General features: G+C 44.8%; 1 protein-coding gene across 1 annotated transcript; it reads left to right on the top strand.

Annotated features, from left to right (window-relative positions):
• Nucleotides 1–505: 505 nt before the first annotated feature.
• On the top strand, nt 506–8,905 carry C1QTNF2 (C1q and TNF related 2). Its single transcript, XM_008498706.2, has 3 exons — nt 506–649; nt 5,254–5,502; nt 6,799–8,905. Exons 2-3 carry the CDS (start codon nt 5,262–5,264, stop codon nt 7,410–7,412), a joined length of 855 nt encoding a protein of 284 aa, XP_008496928.1. The 5' UTR covers nt 506–649; nt 5,254–5,261; the 3' UTR covers nt 7,413–8,905.
• Nucleotides 8,906–14,761: the final 5,856 nt, after the last annotated feature.

Here is a 14,761-nt window from a genome sequence, read left to right as displayed (position 1 = left end):
CTTCCCCTCAAAATTCACATTTGCAAAGCTGCTGCTTCTCAACAATGTCCTTTACTTCAAGTCTGCACTACTTAGAAGTGAGTTTCCACCCTTTTGGACAAGATTTTCTTTCCTTGCTAATGCTCCAGGACTGAGTGTGAAAATTGTTCCCCAGTACAATCCATGTTGTTCATCCCCTCAGAAATTTTGCTTGTGCAGGCAGTGGCTACAGCAGAGAAATGCAGAACCAGCCAGAAATGATCCAGGACATGACTGAGCCTCTCAGGAGAGGCTGGAAAGGAAGAGAGAGAAAGGGAAAAGCTCTGCAAGCACCAAGAGCTTGCCAGCCATATGTGCATAAAGATTTCTTCCCATGCCACGTGACAAGGGAAGAGGCAGAGATCCATTACACAATAATAAAAATATGCCTTTGGCAACATCCAGCCAAAACCTGAAGTTGCTGCAGGAAGTCAGCAATCTGCACAAAAAGGAGTCAAACGTTAATAAAAAAAGCAAGAGCAGAGAAGTCAGGACCTCACAGCCCTCTGAAGGACACTGCTGCTGCAGCACCACAGAGCTGGGGCTTGACAGCAAACTAGAGCAGAACATCTGCTGGAAATTGTGTAGGTTTCCAGATCCTGTCAAGATCTTACTGAAGAGATTAGTCTTGGTGAGTAGATTCACTTTTCCTTTTTATTTTTTTCCCCCTCCCTCTTCTTAACCTTAACATTGCAAACTTACCAAATAAGGTTTAAGAGATTGAGCACTCAGGTTTCCAGTGCCTGGAATCCACAAAGGCAACAGTCACCCATTAAAAGAAAAGAAGAAAATGTTTCTTTCCCCGAAAAAAATGTTCCTCTGACTTTTGCTGGGAGCACTCAGTGCAGCCACAGCCGCTCCCTTCGTTCTGCTGAGGATCAGCAGCTCCTCTAAGAGGGCTCTGTCTACCACAGAGCTGGGAAGGCTTTGCCATGGGCATCCCCAGCTGCCTACAGCTGAGCCAGTGACTCAAGGTCAGGCACAGAAGATTCATTCTTCTCCTTTATTTCCTTTGACCCTGCTTTGGGCAGCAGCAGGAAATGTACCCCACTCACTATCTAGTATAACTAATTCATTGGCTTTCTTAACATTTAAATGCATCCATTTCCGCTGCTGTTACCAACACCACACCTTATTTTATCTAAATCAACACTGGCTCCTTGTGCTTCCAACCCGGGGATGCTGCAGGGACACCGCCAGAGCCAGGAGCTAAGCTCACAGGGATAGTGATTAATTATCTGAAGACTAATTAGGAGGTCTTGAGCTACACTGGGAAATTCTGACACAGAAAGATGGTTGCTTTGCTTAAGAAAGCCTCAAATATTTAAAGGAAACAGTTGGTTGTTTGCTGCTGGGTCCCCTCTCAGGATATGGGACCATCCTTCTCCTCCCTCCCCCCAAGCAGCAATTCCCTCCCAGTTCTCTGCTCTGCTACCCCTCTGAGCTTTCCCTCCCCATGGGCAGACACACATCACCACCATATGGCAGAAAGTGGCTTCCTCAGCCCAAAATCCCTGTCCAGCCATCACAGGGACCACCAAACCACTCCACAGCTAGCAAACCCTAAGGGATTTGCCCTCTGATAGAATTTAAAGCCCAGCTGCCCCATATGCACCAGAAAGTACATTTCATCCTTTGTGACTCACACTTAGAGGTAAAATATTTTCTTAAAGAAACACCTGTTTAATGAATATATATTTATAGGATTGGTCTGGATCCTTAATTGTCAGGGGGCTCAGGGTGAGGAGAATGTGGCACAGGGCCTTGCAGGAGCCACACAGGGCAGGAAATTGGTGGCAGCCAAAGCTCTAAGGGACACATGCCAAGAGCTGTGTCCCCCCAAAGCTCCTGCCTCTGAGACCCCTCCAGCAGCAGCAAGCCCAGCCCAGTCTGCAGGGACCAGGAGGAATGGGAGCAGCAGGTCAGGAGTGAGGGCTGCACAGAGCCCTGCAGGGACACAGCTCCAAGGGATGGAGGGTCTTGGGTGACAGTGATGGGCTGTAGCTCCAGTGACAAAAAGTATCCACAAAAAAGCTATTAGAGAGAGCCTGGGTCCCTCTCCACAGATGCTTCATGTGCTTCAGAAGCTCATGGGTTGCTCAGATTTCAGCAAAGAGGGGTCAGGTGCAAATCCACCCAAGTGTACAAAGTGTCCACTCCAAAAGAGGCTGCTCAGGGCATCTGGGGAATCAGGCAGCTCACCCAATCCTGTCATTTCTTGATCCCAAGGAAATCCCAGTCTCCCAGCCCCTGTGTCAGGGGCAGCCTCTGCGAAGGGCCTGAGCTCAAGCAGAGGAGAAGGACCCAAAGCCACAAGCAATAGCAACAAAATGTCATCAGACAGAAAGGGGATGTCACATAATGACCATGGAGCAGAGTCAGAACATCCCATTGCAGATGCAATATTGCTTTCAATCATTCATTACATTTTATGACATAATTACTTGTGGCTTGTTAGGAAAAGCCAGTAGGCACTCAGATCTGCATATATCAAACCTGCAAATCAGAGATGTTCTGTCTTTATTGCTTTATTTGCCCTGAGGTATTTTCTGTGAAGGAGAGCTCCAGCTCTAAGATTCAGGTGTGAGCATTTTCCAATAGGATATATTTAAGCATTGGGAAGAGAAGTATTTCTGCATGTGTGTGATCCTATCCATCCCCAACATCTTCTCACCAAGGGAGGCCATGAAAGGCTGAAGCACCTCTGCTCTGGCCCAAGCTGGGCACCAATCTGCTTGATAACCTCAAGCAAGTTCTGGTGCCACCCCAGGCTCTGCTCAGCCACCCAGACCTGTGCTGCAGAACCCAGAGCTTCCTCATTTAAAACAAGCTGGTCCAGTTCTTTTTCCTGTGCCCCACACTGGTCCCCCAGGTGCAGAGGTGCTGAATATTTGCATTTCAGTGGCAGAGATGAACCACAGCCATGGCCCAGTTCCTCTTCTCTGGAATACAACACAGGATTTCCTCTCCTCCCCAAGCAGCCCAACTCCACCAGGCAGCTCTCACAACCCCTTGGGCTATGGTGCAACCTAACACACTAGAGGCATCAGTCATGGTCCAACCAAATCCCTATTTAACAAAGCCATTAATTAAAATGTCATCAGAAAAGTCAGACCTCAGCTGGAACCATGCTGCATGGCCTCCAGTGCCAGGCCTGCTGCCCATACTGCAGGGAGGAGAGATGCTGATCTGTTTCAAATTTGCTTTTTGGAGCTCATCATATGTTCTACATGGAGGAGCAATTTTCCTTTTAAGGTGGAACAGCATGAGGTTTGTTTTCTTTCAAATAGATTTCTTTAAGAGGTTATTTATAAATCCTCTTGTGAATGCAACTGTGCTTTGCATCCCACATGCACTGCTGTGATGTGGGATGAAATGTTCTTGTGGAGCTGTTCATTAGCTCTGACTTGGGAGCTGCTCCAGTGCAGGATTCCAGGTAGTCAAATATTCCCTGTCTACCAGTACTACTTACCCCCCAGCCTCAGGGAATTTTATGTTTTTTAATTTTTATCCCATCAGGTCAATTAGCTGGGTTTTCTGAAGGTAACAGAAGTACTTATGGGGAGAGACTTTAAAAGAAGGAGGTAGCCTCCTGCCTTGTGCTCCCTCCTGCTCATTTTTCCTCTACATGAAGCAGTCCCAGCTTTTTTTTCATGTTATGTTCCACAACAACATTTTACCTTACAACTTAATAGTGTTATCTACCTCCAGACACCTCTCACTTTTCTTCTGCCCCATTTGAGGTGGTTAATGGGAAGCAGAGATGCAGCTTTCTTTAGGATCTCCCCACTCTGCAGATATTTTAACACCCTGTTTCCCTTCCTGGGAACCAAGAAGCCTTTATTCAACTCTCCGCATGAACACTGATGGGTGAGTTCCAGCCCACAAGGCCATTAAACCAACACCTTTCACCAGCAGCAGATACACTCGGGTATAAGAAAAGCAAGAGAAGTGAAGAACAAAATGGCTTAGCAGCCAAATGCAGCCCAGAGATCTTTTGTATTTCCCACTTCTCTGCATGTTTTTAATTATACATATCACAGAACTGGAGGCCTCCCACTCAGCATTAATGTGTAGCACATTGCTGGCTGAATTTGGCACTGCTACTCCTTTCAGGAGCTGATATTGAGATGAGAGTGCTAAGGCCAACATTAAATTTATCCAATACTTCAAGCATTTAATGGGCAGTGCAGGACATTACAGTACTAGAGAGGTGCTAAAGCCCCCCATTTGTCTGGCTTAATGCCATGCAGGACCTTGGCTGACAAAAAAAACCACCAAGAAACTGAAAGGTCTGTGATATTCCAGCTCATCCTCTATTGCATCTGTGTTTAACTACAAATTTGATTCAGCAAAGCTTGAAGAAACATGTGAAAGGCATTTTGCTTCCTTTTCCATCCTCACTTACATTCTGTATTTCGTTAGCAAGACTTCAGGATGTGATAAGAAAGCCCATACAAATGGATTATTCTGGTAAAATATTTAATTCCCTAGCATCAGAGGTAGTTGTGATAAGGGAAAAAACCTGAGTTTCATAGGCATCTTTTCCATCAAGTGAGAGTGTGCACCTCTTAGCCTGAGGTGCTTTCATCAAAGTGATACTCAGCTAATTTTTTTTTCTTTTTTTTTTGTAAAAAACTCTGGTTTTAGCTTGATCTCTCCTAATCAAAGAGCTACTGAGTGAACAGTGAACCAGCCACAGATTTCTGAGGCACTTTTAGGTTTCATGTCTCATTACTCAAAGGGTGATTCCAGTTACAGAAGCTGAAAGAAAGAAGAATTTGCCCTGAGGATGCCTTTCATCCCTCACTTGCTTCATCCCAGCTTGTTTCTACATTCATGCAACTGGAAAAGAGCCCAACTCCACCAGAGTCTCCCCTCAGCTTGTGGTCAATGCCCACCAGGGAGCCCTCTGGGGAGCTGATGGCCATGTCCATAATCTCCCTCACCAGCAAAATAAAAGGAGGAAAAAGTCCTCAGCCTGGGTATGCTCTGCATGGGAGGGGATGGCAGGAGCACCTGTACCCATGAGTAGTCAGAAACTGATACTGTAGGGGAAATTGTGGGGTTTTAGGTTTTGTTTTGTTTTACACTTTATCCATAACTATATGCAGAACCTAAATTCTATTTTGAATACTTTTAATTCCCAGAGTCTTGGGTGGGTCCTGCATGAAAATGGACTCTCCCCATTCAGCCTACCACACCTAACAGCTACATCCCATCTCCTTTTTACAGGATGCACCATGATCTCCACTGTCCTCCTCCTCTGGACTGTGCCCTGTGTGGCAAACCACATCCTCGGGGGTTTTGCCAAGGGTGGGCTGCAGGAGGGTCCCCAGCTAGCATGCAGCCTGCCCGGACCCCCTGGGCCACCTGGGCCACCCGGTGCACCTGGGACTCCAGGGACAGTGGGCAGGATGGGCTTCCCAGGGAAAGATGGCAAGGACGGGGAGGACGGGAATAAAGGAGAGCATGGGGATGAAGGTAAGAGAAAGGTGCTTCCTAACACAGCAAGGGGAAAATGTAAAAGCAACAGCACAACAGCCCCATTAACAACAACCTGACACCCCAAATCTGAGCCCTGGAAGAGATAACATCTCTTTAAAAACTCTTCTAGAAGTTTCCACTCTCCCCCACACCAACTTGTCAAGCCCTGCAGTGTGTGTGTGTATGCCTCAGACTCACACCCTATTGCTGTGTGCAATCCCTATTGGCTTCATTTCATGATGAAAAGAGATTTCCCCTGTTCTGATGTGTGCTCTCTCAATGAGACAAAGTGGTGGTCTCTGACTCCTGCTCTCAGGCAAAACAAAGTCAGGTGAACAAATTTAGTATTTGCACCTTGGACAGCTGTATCCGTGCTCAGTCTAAATCAAACCCTTCTTTACTCCTGAGATGGGGCTCCCCTTCAGATCCAGCCTCTCAGGCACTGCAAAGCAGAACCAGTTGTGAGAAAGCAGCAGTTTCCCTCTGCCACACTAGGGCGCACTCCTGATTCAGCATAACCCCTGTTTGCCAGAGCTGAGTCTGACTCTCTTCTCCCTCCCCCGAAACAGGCAATCTTGAAAGTAGGTTTCCACCCACAGCAGCATTTAAATCTAGTCTGGCTACAGCAGCTCAAGAGACAGAGTATAAATCTCCATGAATTTGTCTGGTATCAGATACTTCTGCAATCAACACTAGCCAGCAGCTTCAGCATCACCACGCCAGCCCAGCTCATGTCCCAGCTCTGGGCAGACTTTGCACCAGGTTCATTCCCCAGCTAGGCTGAGCTTTTTACTGCACCTAGCAGTATTTTGTTGTTGTTGTTTAAAAAACAACAGTTTCATGTTAAATGTTAAAAAAAAAAAAGAGCCAGTACATTCAAAGTACTCCATCTGCTCAAAGCTAGGTTCCAAAAGCTTCACAAACCTGCACTAATCTTGAAAAACCCAAACGTCTTAAAGCTGGTTCTTGGCAAACTTTATGATTAATTGATTTTTTTTTATTTATTTATTTTATTTTTTTTTGTCAAGTGAGACAGATAATTGAACCAGCCTTTTGGTTCTTAAAAGAGACAAACTCTGCTCCTCCTGAGTCTCATTTTTACCTTCCCAGCTACCTGCCTAACCTGGTTAGTGAGTCTTGACAGATGTCCAGCTCCAGGTGGTATTTCATTAGGATTCTCACTAGCAAGGTTTTCCTCCTAAATGAAAATACAGTGCTGCAATGATACAACTCCTTTCCATTTGCCCTGTCATCTCTTTCACTGAAAAATTTACAAGGTTATTTGTCTTCTAGGTCCACAAGGCAGAACAGGAAACCCTGGCAAGCCAGGACCAAAGGGGAAAGCTGGAGCTATTGGCAAGGCAGGCCCAAGAGGACCCAAGGGTTTAAAAGGAAATCCTGGAAAAAATGGAGCACCAGGAAAGAAAGGTCCCAAAGGGAACAAAGGAGAGACTGGGATGCCAGGACCCTGCATCTGTAGTGCCAACAAAGCCAAATCTGCCTTCTCTGTGGCTGTTTCCAAGAGCTACCCAAGGGAAAGGCTGCCTATTAAATTTGACAGGATCCTCATGAATGAGGGAGGACATTACAATGCTTCCAGTGGGAAATTTATATGCAGCATCCCAGGGATTTACTACTTCACTTATGATATCACTTTGGCCAACAAGCATTTGGCCATTGGCTTGGTCCACAACGGGCAGTACAGGATCAAGACTTTTGATGCCAACACTGGGAACCATGATGTTGCCTCTGGATCAACCATCCTTTCCCTAAAGCAGGATGATGAGGTGTGGCTGCAGATCTTTTACTCTGAACAAAATGGGCTCTTTTATGATCCCTATTGGACAGACAGCTTGTTTACTGGCTTCCTGATATATCCTGACCAAGATTATCTCAATGAAATATAGGATGAGAACTTAGCCTGTGGTAAAAAATAGGAAATGCATGAAATGAAACCTCAGGCCAGCAAAGTGGAACCTATGCATGGATATGTGGGATCATACAATACCACCTTTTTTGGCACTAACATCCAATACTGTCTCTTTAGATTTTGACTTGATGCCATCAACTAGTCCACAGGGTACCAGGACCAGTAGGCTTCACTTTCAAGCAGCCTCATGAATCTCTAAATCTCAAAGTCACCCTTTTGTTTTCTGCAAGATTCCAACAGGGCATGGACATGAGACTCAAATACTGGTGCAGGATGCTCTGATTATTATATTCCTATTATAAAGCATGGAGCCCAACAACCATTTCCTGAAAGCTGAGGTCAGAAGTGCCACTGATGCTGGAGATAGTACCACTGCACTGCCTTCCCCTACACCCCATAATGCTAATGATCCTTGTTAATACAGAATTACATTTTACCAGCTACTTAAAAGCCAGGAAGCTGCCATCTAAAGATGTAAAAGTAAAAGCAGCTCTGAGCCTCATCAAAGCAGTACTAACAAACAAAGGCATCCAGTCTAAATAGGAAATGACACAAAAGAGAGATCTCAGTTTTAAGGTTAAAGGTAAGACACAAGCTGTTGCACTGAGCATCACTGGAGTTTTTCAGGTTTCAGCCTCAATATATCACCACTGGAGCCCTGCATCTGGTTTCAGACAGGCACTGGCAAGCTGTGACCAGAGCCTAAAGTGGACTCTGCAAACCAGATACCTGGGGACCTCCAACCCATGGCATAGGGTGGAATTTGCTGATAAGACTCAACAGTCAAAGACAGCTTGAACCTTCACTCCAAAACCATACTCATTAACACTCCCTCCATCCCTGCCAGCCTTTGCTAGAGCTTGTGGTGCTGCCAAGATCCTCCTCAAGAGCTTAGTGCTACAGATAGACCCTACCTTACTGATATTTTGCTTTTTTATGTTGTATGGCAAATATTACAGATGATAAACCCCCCAATGTTCTAAATTATATGGAAAAAAAGTAACAGGAAAATTCAGAAGCCCAGCTTTTGCTCAGATGAGATTTTTGCTTGTGCTAAGTTGAGCTTAGCATTTTTTTCTTCCTCCTCTGTAGCAACTGATACAGGGATATGCTCCAAACTGGTTCACTATTACCAGAGCAAAGAATTCTCCTGCTATAGAGACTCATTCTGGCTGCCTTGGCCCAGGGTGTCCAACACTCCTGCAGCACAGTGGTCTCTTAGTAGCCAGATGGCAGGAGTCTTCCTCACTATCAGATGCATCTTCCTGAGTTCCACTAATATTCTCATCTCCTTTCTCACTTAATGAAACTCCCATGAACTTCCAAGTTCCTCTAATCTCCATATTTAGTCACTGAAGGGATATCCCACATGAACAAAGGTTTGGGGGGTTTTTTATCTTATTTTCTCAAGTCAAAATATTTGCATGATTTTTGTGAACTTCAGTAACTGTTATATGTTACAACGATATTTTCAAATACATTTTATAAAATAAAGCTGAACAAAAACACTGCTGGAACAGTCTTGATATTTATAAAAGTGGTGTCCCAGAAGGCATTTCCAAACTGTGTTACTGATTCCACAGGTATGGCTGAGTTTATCTAGAAATGGATTTTGCAGGGGCTCCCTCCCAGCCCAGCAAGCCAGGCAGTGCACAGTTTTTTTCTGCTCTCTGTGCACGAAAACCTGCAAGAATAGTAGAATAAGATCTGTCTGTTCCCCTGAAGCTGCTCACCCAGGTGGCAAGGTTCCTTTCCCTGACAGTGAGTGCTCAGATAATACATTTCTCTTTCCAGATCTTCCTCATTTAGGGTATCCTGGGGTGCAGTTTTGCAGGCAGCTTCCCAGTGACAGCAGCAGTTCCAGAATTGCTTTCTCTGTGTGCCTTTCTCTATGTTCTCTCATATTATGAGCTGAACACACTTGGCACAGGGCAGGTACAAGAGCTAGGAGATCACCACAGGGCATATGTCTAAGAAGAAGAGGATGGAGGGGAAGAAGCAGTGAACATTTAGATCAGCTCAGCCACTCAGTCTTCCCTTATATCTCCAGAGAAGGCCCTGGCAGGGAGGGTTTCAGGGGGACACAAGCTGGTTTCCCCAGATGAGAACCAAGGCAAGTTACTACCTGGCTGGAAAAGCATCCTTTTTATTCTAGTGAAATGAATCTTAAATATGAGCTATCAAAATGCAAATTATAGAGAACCACCAAGTGCTCAGTTTGGGTCCAGGAGGTCCTCTCTGCAAGAACAGCACAGGACTGCTGTCCCCAGCCTTCTTCTGTCCTCCCTGGGGAACAAGCCCAGATGTCCCACCAGGTCACAGTGCTGCCCCTGCACTGCACAGCTCAAACCCCAGCCCCAGGCATCAGCTGCCATCCAGGACTCTGAGCAATGAAAACCCCAAAGTGATAAAATACAGAGGGCAAGAGAGAAAGGAACAGCTTCTCTAGTGTTTAACCTCCCATTGGGCTGAAACATTTTAAAGATGCCATGTACTGTATTTCTGTGAGAGAGGTACAAGTGGGTTCCTCTGAAAAAGATTCATTTCCTCCTATGATGCCTTAAGAGCAACTTGCATGCTGAACAAAATGTCTCCTCTCAGCCCAATCCTGCAAGAAGAATCATCTCAAGCAGCTCTGGGCACCCCTCCTCCTGCCTCACCCAGGAGAGGAGGGAGGGAAGGGCACGTGGCAAGGTCCAAGTGGGTCTGGGTCACTACAGGGCCAACTATTGAAATATTAAGGGGAAGGACCCCCGTAAAACTCAAAATTACTGGCCCAGACTTTGAAGAATTTTAAAAATAACACATTCTGGCTTGCTCCTGCATTTTCAGGCTGCATTTTGGTTTATGCTGCCTTTGTCCTCCAGCCAAACAGTTACTTATTTTGTTTTGAGAATACAACTGAGATTTACATAAAGTGTCCCTATTCCAGAAACACCAAGTTGCTGGAAAAACACCAAATAAAGAGCTCTGGTTCTCACAGCAAAGCTGACTCAAGGGAACACTGCTCCCACACAAGGTCCAGCTGCCTCCACTTCAGGAATGGTGGGAGAAGAGTTGGGAATGGTGGTAACTGAGTGAGCACATGGGCAAAGGCCATCAGAAGGAAGCAGAAATGTCCTGGCCAAGCAGGATGCCATCTACACCTGCTACCCATGAACAAGACCTGTTACACTGCAGCAGCATCCTTCACAGAAAATGTCAAAGCTGCCCTTTACACCATGTTTTGGCACAAGTGAGTCCCTGCAGCATATCTAGGGAATTGAGGCAAGGAAAGGCAGGAGCAGCCACCTTCAGTGTCCAGTTAGCAAGAGGGAAAAGGCTCAGGTGGTGAGACCAGCATAGACCTTGCTGTGAACAGACTTTTCTGTCTGGGTCTCCTCCCAAGGCAGAGGAGGGTTTTTCTGCCACAAGGATTCATCTCTGCTCTCTCTCCTATGTCTGTCCCTGGTGTCACACAGCAGTGCACTTCCAGCTCAGGCAAAGCTGGGATTTCACACTGTCTGAGCACAAGTAGCAACAGAGCAGGGAGAGCTTGACACTTGGCTGAGATCAGTACCCCTGGTTTGCTCTGCTCCCCAGGTTAGTCTGCCCGCTGGTACAGCAGTCAACACTTGAACAATCAGCATCCCCATGCTTAAAAAAAATATATAACTACATCAATAAATATAAAGAATAAGGGGGGAAAGTGTCTATTTCCTGTTCTTTCAGGTTTTTCCATTATGCTGCCTCACTAAGTAGTGCCATGTCCCTGGAGCCCATCTCAGGGCAGAGCCATGGTGACACCACACAGCCCTGGGGACCTCCTGCCTGCTGGCAGCTCCCTGCACTGTCCCCACTCTCCTGCCATGGCCCTGTTCCCAGCCCCTGTGGCCATTCCCACAGCTGAAAGAAGCCAGGTCCAGCAGTGGACTGAGAAGATTCATCAGGACAGCACCCATGACCTGCAGCTCCCTTGCCCCACAGTGGCACTGTCATTTCTCCCTTTTTTTTCAGCACCTGTGTGTCCACTGGGGGCTTGATAGGCAGGTTTAAAAGGGAGAGATCTCTAGAAGGAAGGGCATGTTCACAGAGTTTTTCATTTCCACATAAACCACTGGCTGAGAGGAGGAATAAGGAAATGAGTGCCCGGACCACGAAGAAATGGGGATGAGGGAATAGTGTGCTTGAAGGGGAAATTCAGAGGGGGCTGGCTTGGGCATCACCCCAGGTCACCAAGATCAGATATCTCAGGCTGCTGGGTGACAAAAGGCCCACAGGCCTCCTTTGGGGGCTCTCAGTGCCTCAGAGCAAGGCACAAGCATCCTGACTCAACCCACTCAGAATCAGCAAAAATCAAGAAACATATAAAAGCCTTTGAATAAAATTGGGTCTTCAAGGTACATAGAAACACAACGTTATTCTCAAATTCTAGAGCATTATCTGTTACAGTGTCCTTTCCTTGCACTGTCTGGCATGGACACACACAGGAAGTTACTGGGCTTAAGGCACTTCAGACCAACCAGGGTTCATAACTACAGCTCCTGAGGGCAGTCCTAATTCTGTGACATTGCCTTTAAAAAAAAAAAAAAAAATTATAACTTTCTCACCCTGTCCTTCTCTCTGCAACCTTTCACAGCACACAGCTCTTGTGTCTCTGATGAGCTTGCTAATGTTTGTGTGTTAAATCTGATGCAGTTAAGTCAATAAAGTGTGGGCATAGCTCCACACTGTTATCAGATCTTCCCCTGAATATTTTTTTGCCAGATCAGACCCCCACTTCCAGCCCCACCAGTGCCAGCTCTTGGAGGGAACAGGAGAAGGCAGATTTGGGCACAATGGTGGTCAGAAATCATCCCAGTTTAACAGTGCTGAAGGAAGAGGCACTACTTAACCCCTTGCTGCTGAAGGTTCTGCCTCTAGGCTGGTGGCTTTACACTGGCTTCAGATCTCTCTGTGAACCACTATGACTCTTCAAAATGGCAGAAAACTGACCCAGTAGAAAAACTCATTTCAGTAATGTAGATCAGATAACAAAAACATGTGATATAGGACAGAGGAGCTCAATAGTTAGGGCAGTGGAAGGTAAGGATGGACATAGAGAACCAGAGTTGATGAAGTGCTTTCTCCACACCAGAAAGGAACCACTGTACTGTGTAAATGCTCTCAAATTGGCTTAAAATAGTGCTCAAGTTGCTGCTGAGATAATCCAGCTTTGGAATCCTGGTGAAATGGGAGGCACCTGGGTATTTAAGGAGCTGGGCTGCTCACCTGAGGAAGGAGGGAATCTTGGGAGGGGTGCAGGGCAGCCTTCCTGGGCACAAGGGAAGGGCCTCTCCACCTTTAGTACTAAGGTTGAGGGGTGAACAAGTGGCTGCTTGGTGTCTTCCTGACACATAATGTCCCTGGCAGGAGCAAAGGCGTGACTTTTGCTGCTTGTGTTATACCTGACTAAAAAGCCCCCCCCCTTTTTTTGTTTTTTTGCTACCCAAGCTCAACCAAGAGCAGCCCAGTTCCTTGCTTAGATGGTCTCTCCTTACTCTCTCCTTACTGCAGAATTTCCACTGCATCACTTTCCTGATGAGCCCCTTCCTCTTCTGAGCACTTTGGGATGGAGGTAAAATACGGAGCCAGTTTTTGGTCACTTTGTGGTTGGTGTTCTCAGGTATTTTCAGAGGGTTTTGTTGTCTAAAAGCAATTTTGTTATCCCAGTGCCGCAAATGGTAGCACTAGTGATACAGATACAAATCAATTTCATTGAGTTAACTTACAAACTCAACTTGTTTTAGAAAGTTTAACTGAATCTGCACCTGTGCTTTACCAATGACTTACTAATGGTGAAAGGGTAACATAAAACTTCTTAAGATTAATATAAACTCTATGCAAACCTACTTTTGAGTCTCAGTGGATTTTACTTTTATCTGTTTTTTTTTTTAAATACTTGAAAATTAAACCAACACAGTTCTACTGTGGCTAAAGCTTATATCCTAACCCAAACTTTGTCTGTTACATCAGAACCCAATGATGATTAAATGATCTATTTAGATGGAAAAAGACACTGCACCTGCAGTCAATTTTTACAATATCAGTGCTTGATTTTGTAAAATCTCAGACAATGAATGTCTCTGTGTTGCTCATTGGACTATCAGGTGGAATAGCACTGAATTCCCTGTTTTCTATCAGATGGAATAGCACTGGATTCCCTGTTTTATGTACGTGTCCTTGCTGGCATTCCCTTCTCCAAAGTAATGCAATCCCAAGGTTCAAGGCTATGTCTGAGCTTTTATCAAGTCCAGAATTACTGCCCTCTCTGATTTGTTACTGTGACTTTTTTCTGATATCAGACATGGTGGTTGGTTGGTTGGTTGGTTTTTTAATCAACAGAGTACTTTTAGCCCTGCTGACAGCCATACTACAGAAAGAACCATTTCCCTATATGTTTCTATTTTTAATATCAATGCAGTTACTGAAGGAAACTCTTGATACTTTTTACTTATTTTAAAATGGAATAAACAAAACACACTGCTCATAATCTGTTAAAATCAATTATTTCGGCTGCAAAATTAAAACCAACATAATATGGAAGAGCTTTTCACCTTGTGTGAAATCTCAAGATTATTTTTAAAAATAATTCAGATTTTTAAAATGGAAGAGTTTAAATCATGCTATGGACGTGACTTTCTGAAAATCTGTGCTGTGTTCCTATTCTTAATTTCAAAGAACTGATACTCTTTCTTTCGTAATACTATTGATTTGATTTACACTAAAAAAAAAAAAAAAGAACTATAATGATATATTACAGTTATATAAAAACTGTGACAGCAAATCCACCATAAACAGACTACTTGCAAAGAAATGCTCCAGCTGTTGCTCAGCAAAATAGTTGAGCACCACAAGCTCAGTTTTAGGAAAAAGACTATCATGTCTTTTTGCTTTTGCCCCAATTTAAGACATCTAAATACTTTGTTTAGGGCATACTGGGATGCTTTGAAAAGAAGGAAAATTATTCCTGATGGACACTTGGTGACAGCTTTTATCAGTCAGCTTAATAGCTCTTGCCACTTAACTTCACTGCTCTTTTATAGCAAGGGGAAAGCCAGCAAACAGACTATAAACAACTGGGGTATGTTTTCCCCAGAAGATGTGGGCAACAACTTTCTTTGATCACAAAAATATTTTCCCACTAAGAAAGCAACACAAATATTTACTTTGACTATAGCAGGCAGATTTTTGTTGTTCCTTTCCTTCAGTAAAGCAATGGAAAAAAAATGTTTTATTGAGCTGCTTCTGCAAATTTGAGTGCCAAATGAGCAGCAATTATTATAAATAAATATAATTATAAAAATT

Source organism: Calypte anna, chromosome 13, assembly GCF_003957555.1.
Source record: "Calypte anna isolate BGI_N300 chromosome 13, bCalAnn1_v1.p, whole genome shotgun sequence".
In the NCBI taxonomy this organism is placed as follows: Eukaryota; Metazoa; Chordata; class Aves; order Apodiformes; family Trochilidae; genus Calypte; species Calypte anna.
This window is presented reverse-complemented; position numbering and strand designations above follow the sequence as displayed.